The sequence below is a fragment of the Acomys minous genome, assembly GCF_964271855.1.
Source record: "Acomys minous genome assembly, chromosome: 13".
NCBI lineage: Eukaryota > Metazoa > Chordata > Mammalia > Rodentia > Muridae > Acomys > Acomys minous.
In genome coordinates this window covers 45,039,125-45,057,459 of record NC_140495.1, presented here as the reverse complement: position 1 = coordinate 45,057,459, position 18,335 = coordinate 45,039,125, and the positions used below count along the sequence as shown (strand labels likewise).

Genomic DNA, 18,335 nt, shown 5'->3' with positions numbered 1-18,335 from the left:
GGCACATGCCTCTAATCCCAGCACTCAGGGACACAGAGGCAGGTGGATCACTGTGAGTTTGAGGCCAGGCTGGTCTACAAGTAGAGTCCAGGACAGCCAAGACTACACAGAGAAACAAAACAAAACAAACAAGCTATAGGAAATGAAGGCAGCAGCAGGGAGCCTGTCAGGATGCTATTCAAACCCTCACTGGCAGGCTGCATCATGGTGGCCAGAGCTAGGGAAGGGAGTGAGAGGCCAAGTGTTGCTATCACCACAGGACCCACTGATGGACATGGCAATGATTTCCAGGAAAGGAACATATTTATCCAAGACCTTTTTCCCCCCTTTAAAAGAGCTTTGAGTTATTAGCGTTAGATTATAGACAGCAGGTTGCAACCTGAAGGGAAGAAAGGCTTTCGGTCCAGACCCCAGGACTTTTTCCAGCTGCCTGATTTTTTGTTTTAGTCGGGGACAGCAGACCTGAGCAGTGGATGTGAATCAGGCCTTTAGGGATGCAAAGCTGCCCACATGGGGCTGTTTCAAGCAGGAGTCTGGGTTGGTGAGAAAGGATGAAAAGTAAACCCAGAGCTGCAGCACAAGCCCTGACCATCAACACCAGAGTTTTTTAATGCAACAAGCTTACTAAAGGCAGTCGGGTTTTCTGTGTTTCTGTCTGATCTGGGAAGAACTAACAGTCCTGGCAGGACAGATTTCTGAAGATATATTGGTCCCCCCCCTCCTCAGCCCTCCCTGAGTCCATCAGACTATTGAAACAACGGACTCCTAGGAATTGGAATTTTCCAAGTTGTCTCATATTAGAAGGAAAAGCTAAAGGCTGGCACCAGCCTCGGGGTGGGAAGCTGTCTCCTAGAAGCAGACTTACAGCTTGTCGGATTGTCTTGAGGAAGAGACGACGTGGGCCCAAGCAGTGATGCTGAGCAGGACCACACCTTGACAGCTGATTTCTGCACACCTGGCCCCTTACTTAAACCAGAATCTCAATGCTGGGACCCAGAAAATGGGTTGGGAGGGGCTGGGGTGGTCTCTGGACCTCTTGATTTGTTCATCTTCCAAATGTGTTCCTTTTCTGTGTTTTAGTATTAGCCTGTCCCGTCAGCAGGCCCTTTGAAGGGAGATGGCTGAGCCTGGCCTCTTAAAGGACTCAGGGGGCCTAAGCTGACCCCAACTCCAATAACAAATGGACAATAAGAATGTACTAAGGGGGACTGGAGAGATGGCTCAGTGGCCTTAAGAGCACATACTTCTCTTGCTGAAAACCTGAATTCGGTTTCCAGTACCCACACTGAGAAGCTACTAGCTGCCAGTAACTCCAGCTTCGGGGGAACCCAATATTCCTGGCCTCCATGGGCACTGCACTCGCACGCACAGACCCACATATACTCAGATACATACTTTAAAAATAAATCTGGCTCCGGAAAGGTGGCTCAGAGGTTAAAAGCACTGATAGCTCTTCCAGAGGACCTGAGTTCGAATCCCAGCATCAAAACGGAAGCTAACTGTCATTATCTCTAGTTGTAGGGGATCTGACAACCTCTCCTGACTTCTGAGCACTAGGCAGATGATACATAGACAAACATGCACACAGAACTCACATACATAAAAATTACACACATACTAAGTATCAAGCATCATGCTAACCTTATTCATAGTGTTCTCATGTAATTCTTAGAATAACCTATGGATTGTGTATCAATGGCCCTCTTTTACTAATTACAAACCTATGCAAGGACAAAGCTCGAGGCTCAGACTGGACTCAAGCACCAGGTGATACTGCCCAGTGCACCATTTCTTTCAGTTGCAGCTGGAGTTAGCGAGAGGTTTTCCAGTAAAGCAGGCATGGGAGCGGTGAGCACAAGGCAGGAGTTGAAATGCACAGACCTCAGTTTGAGGTCTAAGTTAGATGTGAAAAAGAGGCTTGGGATGGAGTTTAAAATCCCATCCCCTGGCCTGCAGCAGCGCAGGGGGTGGGGGTGGGGCTCCAGGCACTGACTTGCACATGGAGCACATCTGCTTGGTGAGGTTAGTGGCACCAGTACGCACCGTGGCAGGCCGCTGTATTGCAATGCAGATACTGCTATAAGGTGACTGGTGAAATCCCACCCCTTCCCTCAGGAACCCTATGATGACCAGATGGAGGCCAAGAGCAGCCAAAATGCCACTCTTGGCCAATTTAAGGAGACCATCTCAGGCCTGTGAGCACTGAGCTTGACAAGCAAACCTCCAGATTCCAATGCTTTTGTTCTTTATCCATCAACAAACACTGGTACACAAAACAAAAAGCTTCCCAGTGTGGTTAAAAGGTTTGAGTCTAGCCCAACCCAGACATCGCCGAGCTGTGTGAGGACGGTCTGTTGATGGCTTCTGTGATGTCACATTGAGGAATGAAGCATCTTCCTCTTGGAGTAGTTTAGACCAAGAGTGGGCCCAAATGTAAATTCTCTGATTTCTGTCTGTGGTTTGTGGCCTGTCTGTTCGAAATCTGTCTGTCCCCAACAAATGGTCTGTCCCCAACAAATGGTTCTGCTCTATATTTACTAAACAGCACAGAAAGCATGATATGGGAAAAGAACAAAAAGAAATCTTTTTTACAGAAATCTTCAACTGAGGGGGGGGGGGCAGGAAAAGATGGCTCAGCGGTTAAGAGCACTCAATACTCTTCCAGAGAAGCTGGGTTCAGTTCCCAGCACCCACAGGGCAGCTCCAAAGGACCTGTGACTCCAGTATAATGGATCTGATCACCTTTTCTGGCCTGTACAGGCATCAAGTATACATGTGGTACACATCAAAACACACATGTAAAGTTATCTTAATTTATAAAAGGAATCTAATAGCTTTACCAAAAGTTACTTGTTGACCCAGAATAGCACTCAAGAACCACAAACACATAATCAAGCTAGATCCACATGGTATTTACGGTATTTATGGTGGATACTTGTTTTAAATTTGCTTTCAGAGGCTGGAAAAGTTGTAGTTAAGAGCACTGGCTGCTATTCTAGAGGGCCCAGGTTCAATTCCAGGCATCCAGGTGGGAAGCCACAACCACCTGAAATTTTAGTTCCAGGGTCCAATGCTGCCTTCTGACTTCAGTGGGCACCAGGCACCCACATGGTGCAAGGCATACATATAACCCAAACACCTGCACCCATAATAAAAAATTTTTTTTCAAAGTGTGTGTGTCCCACATGTGTGCAATGCCCACAAAAGCCAGAGTATGGATTCCTGGAGCTGGAGTTACAGGTGGCCATGACCTGCCCCATATGGGTGCTGGGATCATGTCCTCTGCAAGAGCAGCAAGTGCTCTTAGCTACTGAGCCATGGCTGCAGGCCTCAGAATTTCTCTTGCTGGTGTGGTCATATATGCCTTTAATCCTAGCACTCAAGAGGCAGAGACAAGTGGATCTCTGAGTTTGAGGCTAGTCTGGTCCACTTAGTAAGTTCCAGAGGAGCCAGGAATATGTAGAAAGACCCTGCCTCAAAAACAAAACAACAACAACAAACAAAAAACAAAACAAATAAACCCTAAAAGTTTCTTTCAATCCATTGGCTGTTTTCAGCAAATGATCTCTCTTTCTCCCTCCCCCCATTCCTCCATTTCTCCATTCTGGGTCAGGGTCATGGATCTGAGTCTTTAAATCCTGAGTAAAGCTCTGCCCTTAGCTTAGGATGTTAAAGCTGATTGCATGAGCAATCCAAGGCATAAGGTCGCTTATATAGTTCTCTTAAAGGCAGCTTAGACTTAAAACAGGTTGAGCACACAGTAGGGCAGCGCACTGAGTACATAGCTTTATTTGAGATCTCAAGGCATATTATTACTTGGCAGCAAGGTCGAGCAAAAAGTTCAGTCTCTTTAAAGGGGAGAGTCGCTGGAAAAGCTGCTCCCTCACGGTTTGATGCTTGAGCTCTTACAGTGTACAGTGCTATCACAACTCAACACACTACCCTGGCCGGGTCTCCTGGGTCGACTGCACTGGTGGGCTCAGGTGCTGTGCATCTCCAGGTTCAAAAGGAACTCTGGGCCAGGTGTGACACTGCACATCCATAATCGTGACACTTAGAAAGCAGGAGGTGGCCGGGCGGTGGTGGCGTACACTTTTAATCCCAGCACTTCGGAGGCAGAGGCAGGCAGATCGCTGTGAGTTCAAGGCCAGCCTGGTCTACATAGCGGGTTCAGGACAGCCAGGGCTACACAGAGAAACCCTGCCTTGAAGAAGAAAGAAAGAAAGAAAGAAAGAAAGAAAGAAAGAAAGAAAGAAAGAAAGAAAGAAAGAAAAAGAAAGAGAGAAACAAAGAAAGCAAGCTAGCTCTTGCAGGCGGCATAGATCCTGTCTCAAACAGAAAGAGTGTTGGTCCACCAAGACTGACAACCAAGTGACAGGAAGAGGTGACCCAGAATTCAGACCTCCCTGCCCCAAGCTCAGTGGTCTCTACTCAGACCACAAACAGGCATGAGGTCAATGACTGAAATGAGCCGCTGTACCTGACACGCCTGTGTAGGGCAAAGCCTATATGCTACCGGCCTTGAATTTAACAGGAAGTGGGAAGTGAGAGGGTGAAAGCACTTCCGGTCTACTTGATGGCTGGAATCCACCATGCTTTGTACTACGCCACAGTGTCTGTGGTTTTTTAAAAAAGGTTTTCTGAATAGCGCAGCAACATAAGGAGCAGTGCTGTACCAAGGCCTTTTAACTCAGAAGCAAGTTAAGTTGCTAAGGTTTTTGTTTTTAAAACACTGCTTGATTCGTGATCCTCTCTGATTCCTTAGACAATGGGTCACAGTGTAAATTGCACATCACACATTGCCTAATGATAGCGTGTTCTGAGAATCCCTGTCACTGCACGATTTCATCACCATGTGCTTACAGAACTAGATGGGACAGGCAATCACCATCACCTCTTGGTGAGGCCAGGAAATAAGGCAACAAGCTGTCTGAAGCCACTGCCAATACAGAGCTGCTACATTTCTCCACGCAGCCCAGGGCTGTGAGTGCACCACTAACCTGTGCTGGATTCTTCATGCAGGAGCCTTTTGCCTGCATGGATCTCTGTGCAATACTGCGTGCCTGGTACCTGAAGAGGCCATCGGACCGTCAAAGCTGGAGCTAAAGGTTGTTGTGAGGCATGAAGTGGGTGCTGGGAACCAGATTCACTCCTAGCGCTAGAAGAGCAGCAGCCAGTGCTCTTAACCACTGAGCCACCTTTCCAGGCCCAAAACTTCAAAAGCAAAACATGCGTGCGCATGCTCCTGAGTATATAATGTGCTGCACAGTGCGTCTAAAGGGCAGGAAATGGACATTAGATATCCTAGAATTACAGTTATAGATGATTGTGGGCTAGGAAATGAATCTGGATCCTCTGCAATAGCAGCCAGTGCTCTTAAATCCTGAGCCATTTCTCTAGCTACCAATTTGCGCCTTTTTGTATTTCACACGCACTGACGGTCTGTTGGCTGGCATGGTGGCAGCTACATGCAACCCTTGCACTCAGAAGGCTGACACAGGAGGCCTGCAAATGTGGGGCCAGCTGGGCTGTTTACTGAGTGAGGCCCTGACTCAAAAGAATTAAAAAGTATGGGCATATATGTTGGCAAAACACCCATACACAAAGTTCTCTTACAATTACAATTTAAAAATTAAGAGGTAAAAATGTTGACTCAAAAAAAAAAAAAAAAAAAAAAAGAAGTTGACTCCACAAGGATGGATGTGAAGTAGCTTCCACACTGAAGTTGCTATCAGTTTAAAACAAAATGCCACCACCAATGTTTTATACAACTCCTATGGTGTCTGAAAAGAAAATGCCTACAGAAATAAGAACGCCCTCCCCCCTTCACGCACACACACAGGCCAACAAACACAAGGCAGGCAACAAAATAGGGAAAGAAAAATACAAGATACGAAACAACAACTGATTGATTCCTGACTGCATGACAAAATGGCTAAATGAGCTTCTAAAATCCAATTATATGATATATACAAGACTCATGTGTACGCCTTTTTAGATGCATCTTAATGTAGCCTAACTGGCGCGTCACTGTGTAGACCCAACTGGCTTTGACCGTGGGGGAATCCTATTGCCTCTGCTTTCCAAGGAACAGGATTACAGGCAGGCCACACCGTACCTCACATCACAGAATTCATTTCAAACATAAGGACTGGTGTTGGGGGTGTAGGTCAGAGGGCATCTGCCTCACATGCTAACCCTGGACGAAATCCTCACCTAAAGCAGGCATGATGGCTCATGCATCTAAACCCAGCAACTTGGCAGGCAGAGGCAGGAGGGTTAGAAGCTCAAGACCAGGCCAGCTGAGGCTACTTGAAGCTTATAAACAAAATGAACAAATATACCCAGTCCTGACCCCCCCACAAACCAAGTGTATTTTATATAGTTTCAAAGTAGTTCTATGTCCTCCTCCTCGTCCTCTCATGACTTTATAAGGTCAAACAGTTAAAGTTCAACCACTACTGACGCTAAGTTGACCATAATAAAATAAGCTCGGGGCAAGAGTCCCAGGAAGAAACCCTTGCCTTCCCTCTGATGAGAGCATTTCCTTTACTTACAGACGCGTGCTCATGCGGGCCAGGCTGGCCTTCCACTTCTGATCCTCCTGCCACCCCCCAGAGAACACTGGGCCAGGCATGTGTCAACTGTGCCCAGCTTCCAGGTGGTCATCTAGGGAGGAGGAGCAGATCCAGGTTTCTCTGCAAGGTTCAAAGCGTTCCCAGGTATAACAGCTTTGAGACACATAAAGGCTTAGCCCACTGGAATGCATGAAGGCACAGCAGGAAGACGCTTTCGTACAGACCAACTACCTTTTTGTCCCAGCCTCATGGTATGAGTCTTTCCATTAGGAGGACTAAGCTTTTGCCTCTGCGGTATTATCTCCTATCAGTGTTGGGGACATGCACAGCATCCTGGAGGTAACTGTCCTTCTAAAGAGTCAGACAGGAGCCGCACCTGCTGGCCATCTTTCTTTGTCTTTTCCCATCAAATAGGATAACCAAAGATACAGACAGGATTTAGCAAAGTAAAACAGATAAAACAAACTCTAAAAGATTGAGAAGCAACATGCTACATTTAACCTAATTTTATTCATGCTTGCCTAGGGATGGGAAATAGATCATTCAATAAAAACATACAGTAAAAACGGGGGGAGAGGGGAAGGCTTTTCATGTACAATGTTTAAACTACAATAATGATGTACCTTAATTACTTCCATGCACACAAGTCTAACATTACAAGTTTTTAAAAAATAAACACAATTAAGACTTCTAGGAGCATTTTATAATAAATTCCTAATTTTTCTTTGTAGATAGATCAAGCACCTCCAAAATACAGATTCCTATACACAGTGAGTACTTTACTTAACGTACATGGACAGCCTCAGAGCAAGCTGATGTCACATCAGCTTGGCAGGCAACAAACCATAGTGCCAAATGGAAAAAAGGGCAGTTGCAAATAAACTTAAAACTAAGTTAACTTTTACAATTAAATACAGAAAATATACTGATTTGCTAAAAATAAATAAGATGTGATGTATTTAACACTTCACTATAAAGAATGAATACCAGGACACTTATAAATGTGAACGAGTTTCAATAGTTTACTACGATAAACGCTGGCTAGATAGAAATGCATATGCCGTGGAGCACTATGGGTGGTTTATGTTTCGCCACATACTTTTGTTACCTTGAGGTAGATAACACATGTGTACCAAATTCGGCATTCGTTTTCAGTTGCTGCTGGTATCATGTGTCTTAAGAAATGTGTACAGTATGAAAAACTTGAAAATACTAATGAATGAAAAATGTTTCAGGAAAAAAATAGATCTTTTCATGCAATTATGTACAGTCTCACTGTGTAAGTTTCAAGGCAAGGTTTTGTTTCCGTGAAGCAGGTCACTGGTCTATGAGAACGTCTGCTCATCCTAGTGCATCGCATCCTGTCTCCTCCTGCACCGTCTGCTCTATGCCGTGTGTGTGCAAACGACATGCCAGGTCAAACGAAAACTAACTCACATGTAGAAAAAAGGTCTGCATTTTACAAACCGAGAACTAAGAAAAATCCTTGCAAACTAATGACACCTTCTGATTCAAGTAAAAAAAAAAAAAAAAAAGGACTTAAAACATTAGTGATAAAAAAAGACACAACACATTTCATGAAGAACAAAGAAATGTCTGCTGAGTGTTTAGTTCAGATGTTTCAGAATGCTGCTGTATGTCTTGTGAGGGATTTGAGGGGAAGATTTCATAGCGGAAGGTGTTAACGTGGCCTGGATGGACTTAAGGGGGGACCCCACTGGACTGTGGAACTGAGGGGTGCCTATGGATTCTAGCTGCTTGCTCAGGAGGAACTCCCCACTGCTGTTCAGAAGCCCCGCCCCTCGCCCTCCCTCCCCACGCTTCCCCTCCTCCACTGGCTCAGTTTCTAGCACTTCGGAGTCTTCCTTCCTGCTAAAGAACTTGTCCAGGTAGCTGGTGTGCGTGCTCTCCTTCTCCCCGTGCTCGTCCTTCCTGACCTCACAACAGAACTGGCTGATGAGGAAGCACTCCTCCCCGCCGCTCACGCTCACGAACTGGCTGTCCCACGAGGACTGATACAAGGCTCCCAGCTGAGCCAAATTAGCCATTCCCTTTTCTTGCTTCTCTCTGCTCACTGACTTGGATATCAAGCTTTTCAGTTCTAGCTGGGACACTGAGCTATTCAAGTCATTTAACTTGTCAACTACATCGGCAGGCTCATGTTGGGAGCTGAGCTGAATAGTCCCTGCGATGAAGGAGTCAAAGTCAAAGGCCTGGCTCTTCTCCCTCTCCTTCTCAGCCAGCTGCTGGGATGCTTCCTCCAGCGCCATCTGTGCTTTCACCAAGCCGTTCCTCTCACACTTTGACTTGCCTTTCTTATCGGACTTTTCTTTACTTTGCTCTTTCCAGTTGGAAAGGTCTATAATAAGTTTGGGCTCATAGTAATGGTTAACCTCACTCTCCCTCCACACCAAGTTATCTAAATAGGATGGCGACCGTGTTTTGTAGTTACAGGTGTGGCTACACTCCAGATCACAGTACTTGTTCTCATGGTGATCCGGGTACTGCCAGGCAGGCTCGGCAGAGTAGCTAGTGTCAAAGGCGGGGTCCTCCAGATACTTCTCCCGGTCTCCATCCAAGTACTTTCTAGGATCAACTTGAACTTCCTCTTCGTCAGTGACATCAGACAGAGCTCTTGGGTCAAGCTGAACCTCATCAATATCGAAGTTGTTATGAACAGGCCAGTCATGCTCCGAGAACTGGCAGTCATGGTACCTGGGGAGACACAGGGGTTACTCCACTGCTGACCTCACTCTCAAGTGCACAGTGCGCTCTGTGGAAACACAGAGTGCTTCTTGACACTCACTAGGTAGCCAGGCTGACCTCACACTTGCGACCATCCTGCCTCCGCCTCCCCACTACTGGACTAGATGTGGACTCTGTGCACAGCCAGCTCCGAGTGCGTGTCTTTAAAAGCACGGTGCACATAGCCAGAAGGTAACACACAAAGTACCAACTTCAAAGGCAACTCAGGCCCTCCGTTCTTGAGTGAGGTGGGGGCCACTTCTCACATCCTTTGCTTCTGTTCTATTCTTATCCACGGGTAATTATCTAGGAGGCTGGCACATCTGTAATGTATTCTCTCCAGCTTCACATGCTCAAAATCTGTACATCTAACTTGGAGCAGGCGCTTTACCAGTCTTGGTTCCACTGATAATAAGGCAGCCGAGGAGTGGGGAAGGCTGACTGGACTCCATGTCACGGTGTGTTTGTGTACTGACACAGCACAGCAAAGCAAAGCAACTATACCACACCCAAAGGGAAGCAGACTGCCACAACAACCACGGTTGGAGGACACAAGGAGTCTGAGAAGATATTGGTGACTCAACAACACGAGAGAATGAACCGGTCAGGAAATATCTGGGTGTACTCAACGGTACTTAGGGAGATGCCAAGTGCATACTCACCCCACCTGCCAGCTGTCAGACACCTCGGCATTAAGAGGAGAAACACTGCTTTAACTACCTTTATTTGCCTTGGGTCAAGATGGGGTGAGACATGGCCATTCTGACTATAAGGCAGAAAGTACCCCACATGACAGACAGGTGTCACTGTGCTCAGTTTAACCATTTCTTTCAAAACAAAAACTTGAGAACTTAAATCTCATTTGTGATTCTCAGTCCAAGCTACAATCAAATCCCCTGAAGACCTTGACCCTGATGAACTCACTGCAAGCAGGATAACACAGCTATACATCCCCAGAAATGTAGAGATGCTGAAACGCCAAGAGGTGGCTAAGGCAAGGAGCACTGTCGTGGGTGTCACCCACTCTACTCAGTGCATAGCCGACCCATTCTAATTTGTTGTCATCTGGCCAACAATTCAATTGTCACACATACAAGGAATCAAAGAACATTTCCATTCAGACACAGGGATACATGGATCCAGGTTTTGTAAAGTGCATGTTTCTCACATGGCCCTGGGTTTTATTCCCATGATGAAAAAGATTAGGTGTGTAATTAAAACGATTTCTAAGAAATTTGACCTTATAAAATCAGACTTTCAACCATCTTAAAACAGCCATGTTCTCCCATTTCCTCAGCTGTACCTAGTGCTGAATTCTGTAAAAGCCATTGAATAAAGACAGTAACAAGACATCTATAACATATAGCACGCAACGTACGGTCCACTGAAAATTCAATGAAGGCTTTTCTAACTTAGGAACTTACCTTTCCCAGTTATAAATGTGACTATGTGTTTCATCCATAAGCAAAATGTCGTCCACTTCATCTTCTATGTGAAAAGGATGGCTGGAAATCGGCTCATCCGTTGGAAAAGAGTAGATGCTCATGTAAGGGTGGGAAAGCGCTTCCTCTGCTGTCAGCCGGTCCATGGGGCTGAACGTCAGAATCTGCTCCAGGAAATCCAGTGCTAAGGGCAGAGGAAAGGAGAGGTTTACAGACAGACTGCTCACCTGAAGAAAACGGAAACTCAGTCTCACGGGACACGTGTCTAGCTGGGCATGGTAGCGCCCATTTTCACACTTGCCACTTTACACACCTTGATGCATGTAAACTTGAACCACACTTAACACCAGGAGCAGATGATACAAGTAAGCGGGTGTATAAATGAGAGATAAAGGAGCTCACGAACTTTTGCTTTCAGTGCTGGGCACTGGGCCCAGAATCCGGTGCACACTACGCAAGCTCTCTACCACTGAGCTCCAGCCCAGGCCCTAACATCTTTGACTATGCAGTCAGATACACCAAGGTGTCAGAGTTATCGTAAGTGCATGTGTATAAGTGCACACGCTCAGTATTGACGCTAGGAGTTAACCAGAAGGCCTAAGCATGCTAGGCAAGTGGTCTACCACTGAGCCAAACTTAGATCTAAGTATTTTTCTCAAAAAAACATTATCTTATTACAGAGAACTGCAAAGGCTAAAGACTTTTATACAAACATATCGCTCCACAAAGATGAGAAATTAACTATCTTAATAGTTGATGTTAAACTGGGCGCAGTGGTGTGTGCCTGTAATTCCAGCACTTGGGGAGGCAAGTGGGTCTCTGAGTTCAAGGCCAGCCTGGTATACAAAGCAAGTCCAGGATAGCCAAGTCTACACAGAGAAACTCTGTCTCAAAAAACAAAAACAAAAAACCCTCTCACCAAGTTTCTACACTACTCAAGACCGCACAACTCTCACACCTAGCACGTCGTACTCCAGTACTAATACAAACTCTTACATCTTTTGTTCATTTGGATATTACATGGTCCAACACTTTTTGTTTGCACTTTGCTCTTTTTTTCTTTGCCATGAAGATGTCTGCCTTCTCTGGCTCAATTCCTTTCGTACTTACACTCAGGCTAAGGGGATGGCTCCAGGAGTAGAGGTGTTGCTGACAAGCCCAACAACCTTAGTTTCATCTCCTGAACTCACAAGGTGAAAGCTGACAATTTATTAAGACTCAAGTGGTGGTTTATTTTAGAATATGGCTTGCTTTCTCACTTTTTATGTACGTGTTCTGTCCGTGTGTACCGTGTATGACATGAATGCCTGATGCCCAGGGAAGTCTGAAGACAAAGCACCAGAGCTCTAGGAAATGAAATGACAGCTATTAGTAGCTAGCACGCTGGTGGTGGGACCTGAAGCTGAGTGCTCTAGGGACAGCCAGTGCTATCACGACCCACAAAGCCGTCCATGTGGCCTCAGAACTAACTAAACAAAGACAACAGGCCATGGGCACAGGCACGCTGGCTAGTGTCGCGCACTGACACAACTCCACTGCAGCTAATCTGGAGCCCCTCCTTCCATAGGCTTACCCTCAGTAGGTGGAAAGATCAACTGGAAAGGACAGGGTATATTAACTCCAGGAACGGAGAGAAATAGGGCCAGGCCACAAGCGGAAGGCCTCACTCACAGGCCTGGTCCACCTGAAGTCCTACAGACACACCTCAAAATGGAAGCAAGCTAGAGACACGCGGTTACTGGCCAGTCACAATACCTTCGCGACTAATTCCCGGAAGCAGCTGAGTCAGCGGCTTGTGTGGCTCAGTCATGTCGTTTCTAATGTAAACTGGAATCACGCTGAGAAGCTCCTGCCGATCTTCCTCATGCACAACAGGGATGGACTCTAAGATCAGCTGCATCTGTTCAAGTTCATGTGCACCTGGTGAGAGGGACACCGGAGTAAACAGACCACCCACAGCGGCCACTTGTCCAGCAATAAACACACTCACAAATTCCTTGATACTGTTCCCTTCAGGAAGTCAGCGCCTTTCTGCACTGAGTCTGAGTTGTCCTTGGTGACCTGCTTTAAAGCGAACATTGGGCTGAAATGACAATGTGTAACTTCTGAGGAAAAGTCACAAGGTAATTCATGCTTTGGACTTTTTTTCCTAAGTAAAGGTGTCTTACTATTCAATTTGTAAATAAAAACTTTTTTACCAAATGGTTCAGGGACAACTGTACATCCACAAGCAAAATAATGACTACACCTACACGCACACATGTGCTCGCACACTAATTAACCCAAGCAATCTTGATCTAAATGTAAAAAGCTAAAACTAGCCAGGAGGGTGGTACGCACACCTTTAATCCCAGGGAAGCAGAGGCAGGCAGATCTCTTTGAGTTCAAGATCAGTTTGGCCTACAGAATGAGTTCTAGGACAGCCAAAGCTACACAGAGAAATCTTGTCTTGAAAAACTAAAACAATAAAATGCTTTGAAGAAAACATGGGAGTAAATATTTTGACCTTAACGTAGAGAACAGTTTCTCAGATAGGCTAACACAAAAGACAGATCAGTTGGCCTTCATCAGAACTAGATGTTCTGTGCTTCAAAACACACTGTCATAAAAGGAAAAGACAGTGCACACAGCATGGGAGAAAATAAAAATGATATCTGATAAGAGACTCCATGTCCACAGTGTGTAAAGAATTATAAATACGGAGGCAATCCAACTAAAAGGTAAAGCATGTGGACATTCCACAAAGACATTAGAAAGGCCAGTAAGAGGCTGGGCACGGGGGCCCTATGAGCTCCAGGCTAACCTGAGCTCCATTACAGGATCCTATGCCAACAAACAAGAGGTCAGTAAGCACAGAGATACCCTGTTCATACTTTCTCAAACCCACCAAGGATCACACTCAACAAAGACAGCTCTCTAAAGTGCTGGTGAAATGTGGAGAAATAGAACCTCCCCACTTTCTCAGGTGACTGGGGAACAACAACACACAGCCGCTTTAGAAAATTGTCTCGTCTTCAAAAATTCAACCCAAGATACCATGTGTCACCCAGCTGGTCCATGCTTGGCGCGCATACCCAAGAGAACTGAAATGTTCACAGCAGCATTGTTCACAAAAGCCAGAAAGTAAAAACCCAAACACCCACCCACTGATGAATGTAGCCTACACACACACAGGGCACGTCACCCAGCGTATGCTGAACAAGAATGAACTCTAAAACGCCGCCATGAGAAAGCAGCCTGTCAGACAAGCTTTCATCCACACGAAGTGGCCAGAGCAGGCAATGCACAGATAAAAAGCAGCCCAGCGGATGCAGGAGCTGAGGAAACGGAATAACTACTGTCATAGGGTTATCTACAGAAGGATGGAGACGTTCTAAGATCAGACATTAACTCCATAAATATACCGCAAACACACTGAACTACACACTTTAAATGGGTAAGCTGAGTGGTATGTGAACTAGGTACATGTTCCTAAAAACACTGGCTTATTCCTTGCACTTTTAAGAGATAACAGATTCCACACTCTGAGGACACCCCTACTGTCCAAAGGAAACCTGGAGACGGGGGACAACAGAATCTGTCCAATTTTCAACAGTGAGTTTACCAGGAAATGACTGGTTCAAGTCAGCTAGGACTTAACCCGAGTCGCCAGCAAAACCCTGCAGTTTAGAAATAAGTTGGTGCATACTAGAACACCAGAGCTCTAACTAAACGCTAGAGCAACTTAGTGCATATGGGAGTAAATTTTCTCATTTCTTAGTAGTAGAAACACCATTTTATCTTTGCATTTGAATATTTTGGACTATACATTTTCTGAAATCTTATATAATCTTGCCTTAGGGATAAATGCAAAATGACCTCTACATTTTCCCACATTAACACTGACCTGCAAAGAGGGTTTTACCAGTCAGCATTTCAGCAAAGATACAGCCTGCAGCCCACATGTCAATGGCTTTAGTGTAGTTATTAGGAGAAAGTAAAAGCCGTGGAGATCTGTACCATTTGGTAACCAATCCTTCAGAAAGATGACCCTGGAAAAGAAACACCAAATAGACGTCACTATCCGTTACTTTGGGGGAAGGGAAGGGTGCAAAGACACATCTTCCAAAAACGCCGTCGAGTTCTCAGTACTGCTTTGTTCTAAGCCGTTTTCAAGGCTTTTACCATCTAGTGGCCACAGTGTCCCTTAGAGGTACACCATCTCTCAAATGACTGTCACAAAAAGTGCAGAACAAAATTCACCAGAAGGCCTTAACACCAACTCTAGGCCAAGTTCAACTTGTCTCAGAAAAGAGACAAGTCCTCACTCCACGTTTTAACATACTTAAGGAACAGGCCTGCTTTGGCTCAGAGGGAAAAGGCTGGGGGAGAGAGCACCCCGCCCCCCACTCTAACCCACATCCACATGGCCTTGTTCTGCCCTCAGGACTCAGAGCCACAGAACTGGTGTATACTGTGTGGGTCAGAGCACTGACAGATCAGGGCCTGCTTAAGGTCACAGCCTAGGGACTGAGGCAGAGTTGCAAGTAAAGGCCTCAGTGTGGCTCCTTCCACATCACACTGTGCTCAGCCTGGACTCGACCTTTGTTCATTAATCTGCATGGGAGACGGTGGAGGGAGGACCAGCAACCACACACACCATTCCCTTCTGCAGTGTGAGATTCAGGGACTGAACCAGGTTTCTTAGGGGTCTGCTGCAACGGGCCTGCCTGCCGAGCCATCTCACCGCCTCCCTTGCCCTGTTTTTGAACAGAGGGACATATCCAGTAAGACAACAGCATGAATGAAGAATTGGCTGTTTCAGACACAGGCTTTGGACTACCAAGTTACAGGACTTGTTCTCAGGGGTACTTTGTCATCAAAATCATTTCTACTTTTTATTTTATTTTATGGAGACCAGAGTCTCACCGCCTAGTCCTAGTTGGCCTGGAACTCAGTGTGTAGATCAGACTAGCCTTGACTTACACAGATCTACCTGTGCCTCCTGAGCACTGGCAGTAAAAGTATACACACCGTACCCAGCTTACTTTTAAACATCAAGATTCTACCTAAGATTTCAATGTAAAACCAAAAGGCCAGAGTTTGGCTTGGAAGACACTATTAAGTTCTTATATGAAAAAAAAAGTTCATTAAAAAGGAATGTTGCTATGAGGTGACTCTTTTCAGCTGTATTTAATTGCCAATTCATACAAATTTAAATTTCAAACTAAATTCCCTTTAAGCAAGATTTAACTACAGTACAGTATAGAACAGAACAGCATCACAAAGGGACAAAGGACAACCTCAGGCTGGAAAGCTTCTCTATCCTTTCAAGTAGGACACAGACCCAAACATAAAAACACATACACTGAGATAACTAATTAAGTGTTTCAATTACAACACATAACTCTTTATGGCAGCGCATGCTTGAGACCCCAGTATTGAGGAGGCTGAAGACAGTGAGTTTGACGTTAGCTTACAATATACACTAGAGTACAAGGCAGCATGATTACATAGCAAGACCCAATCTCAAAAACCAAAAATCTGTACACTTCAGAATTCCACTTCTAACACACAGCCGTACACTTTGAGGAAGTTGTATTTAACTAGGATTCTACTTCGCCTTCAATTCAAACCCCAGAGACTATAAAGGAAAGCAGGGCCCGCATCAGGAGAAGACACATCCGTTTGGAGGTTGCGGGGAGCTGGCTTCCCGCTTACCTTATGGGAATAGTGAGGATCCATGATCCGAGCCAGACCAAAGTCACCTATCTTCAGCACCAAGTCTTCAGTGTTAATGAAAAGATTAGCTGGCTTGAGATCTCTGTGCAGCACGTTTGCAGAGTGGATGTACTTGAGCCCACGTAGCAGCTGATACATGAAGAGCCTGGCATGCTCTTCCAGTAAAGGGCCCTGCTCCAGCACGTTCGCCAAGTCTGTCTCCATGTACTCCTGGACAATGTAGACGCTCTTCAGCTCCGTGAGGGAGCCCACGTCATCTGTAAGCCGGCTTCCGCTGGGACCAAGAATTTCAAACACTTTCACAATGTTATCGTGGTCAAGTCTTCTGATAATTTTGATTTCACGGAGAGCATGTTTGACGCTCTGGGGATCAGTGAGGACAATTTTCTTGATGGCTACTCTTTTGTCACAGTCATTGTCCACAGCAGAAAACACCAGGCCATTGCCTCCACAGCCCAATGGTTTTAAGTCCATGTACCTAGAGCCCAGATCAAAACCATGAATGTTCATGAGACTTTCAAATTTCTCCGCCATTTTAAAACCTTACAATTGCCTTTTCCTTTCAAATTGTTGAACTTGTGTAAACAAGGAAGAAAACTGGCATCAAAAGGAAAGATCTCTCAGAAAGGGAGAAAAACAATTACGTTTCCACAGCACGATGGTTTCTTGATGTTCATTGCAGATGCCAACCAGGCCCGCTGAATTCCCCTCAGACTTAAAGCTCAAAAATCTCTACTCATACTGAGAATTAAGAAGATTGCAGGGCTCATAGTTCAAGGAAGGGCAGCAACCCTGCAGACATTTAAAGACAACACTCAAGAAACTCAAACGGAATGAAATGACATACTGTGCACTCAGATTTACTATGCTACTGACTTAACATGGGACAAAACTGTGAATAAATATGCACCCGGCGGGCCTCCGTGGACATCCTCTCACAGTGCAGATACATTCAGTGTTGGACTGGTCCTGAGCAGCATGCTAAGGCGCTGGGAAGCACTCCTTCCCTTTGCTTCCTCTCTTCCTTTGTTGCTAAATTTCAACAGGAAGCCCTGGTGATGGTGGTTGACAGACGTCTCTTGTTAGTGATCAGGTGGCTCCAGCTCACCACAATCACAGTCAAAGGTACCGTCCATCTTACTCTGATACAACCTGGGGTGGAAAGGAAAGAAGGGAAAATCACCACTAGAGAAAACACGTCGTTATCTGTACGACACAGCAGCGAGGCATGGTGGCACATGCCTGTCATCTGGGGAGGCTGAGACAGGAGCACTGCTTAGTGTTCCAGGCCAGCCCGGGCTATAGAATAATAGTCTCTTGGTCTCTGTCTGTCTGTCTGTCCATCCCTCCATCTGCTCATCATGGTGCATCACATTTACTTAGTCAAGTGCTAAGCATCCCAGACCACACAGCACTGAACTCTCTGAACAAGCTCACTGGGTTGGCATTTCAGCAACGCACCCAGGGCACCTAAGACGACAGCTCAGCAAGAGGGATTGGTGTGCAAACATCAGGGCCAGAGCTCAAATCCCTAGCCCCATGCAAACAGCTTGTGCAGCAGCAGTGTGCGCAGCAGTCAGGAGGAGCACTGGAGCCTGCTGTCAGGGATATACGGTAAAGAATGGAAGAGTAGGGCTTTAACATCCTCTTCTACCCTCTGCGTGCACACAGGCATCTGTCTGCAGAGCAGGTGTGCATATACCACACACGCACGCACGCGCACACGCCATGCACACCACGAAACGCCAACCAGTATGGGAAGCTTCATAATTTCTTTTTAGTTTTTCAAGAGAAGGTTTCACTGTGTAACAGCACTCTGGCTGTCCTGGACTCCCTTTGTAGACCACGC

At 45.8% G+C, this 18,335-nt stretch overlaps 1 protein-coding gene across 5 annotated transcripts in view; it reads right to left on the bottom strand.

Moving 5' to 3' along the window:
• Window positions 1–7,069: 7,069 nt before the first annotated feature.
• MAPK6 (mitogen-activated protein kinase 6) overlaps window positions 7,070–18,335 on the bottom strand; it is a 29,184-nt gene continuing 17,918 nt past the window's right edge. For 4 of the 5 annotated variants that reach the window (XM_084753621.1, XM_084753620.1, XM_084753618.1 and 1 more), the window contains exons 2-6: window positions 16,466–17,638; window positions 14,652–14,796; window positions 12,521–12,685; window positions 10,748–10,949; window positions 7,070–9,293 (exon numbers count right to left, since the gene is read on the bottom strand). In XM_084753621.1, the coding sequence (XP_084609747.1) occupies window positions 8,186–9,293; window positions 10,748–10,949; window positions 12,521–12,685; window positions 14,652–14,796; window positions 16,466–17,020 (2,175 nt within the window). In that variant the 5' untranslated portion in view covers window positions 17,021–17,638 and the 3' untranslated portion in view covers window positions 7,070–8,185. The remainder of the gene's footprint in view (window positions 9,294–10,747; window positions 10,950–12,520; window positions 12,686–14,651; window positions 14,797–16,465; window positions 17,639–18,335) is intronic. The other variant, XM_084753622.1, reaches the window with a different exon arrangement.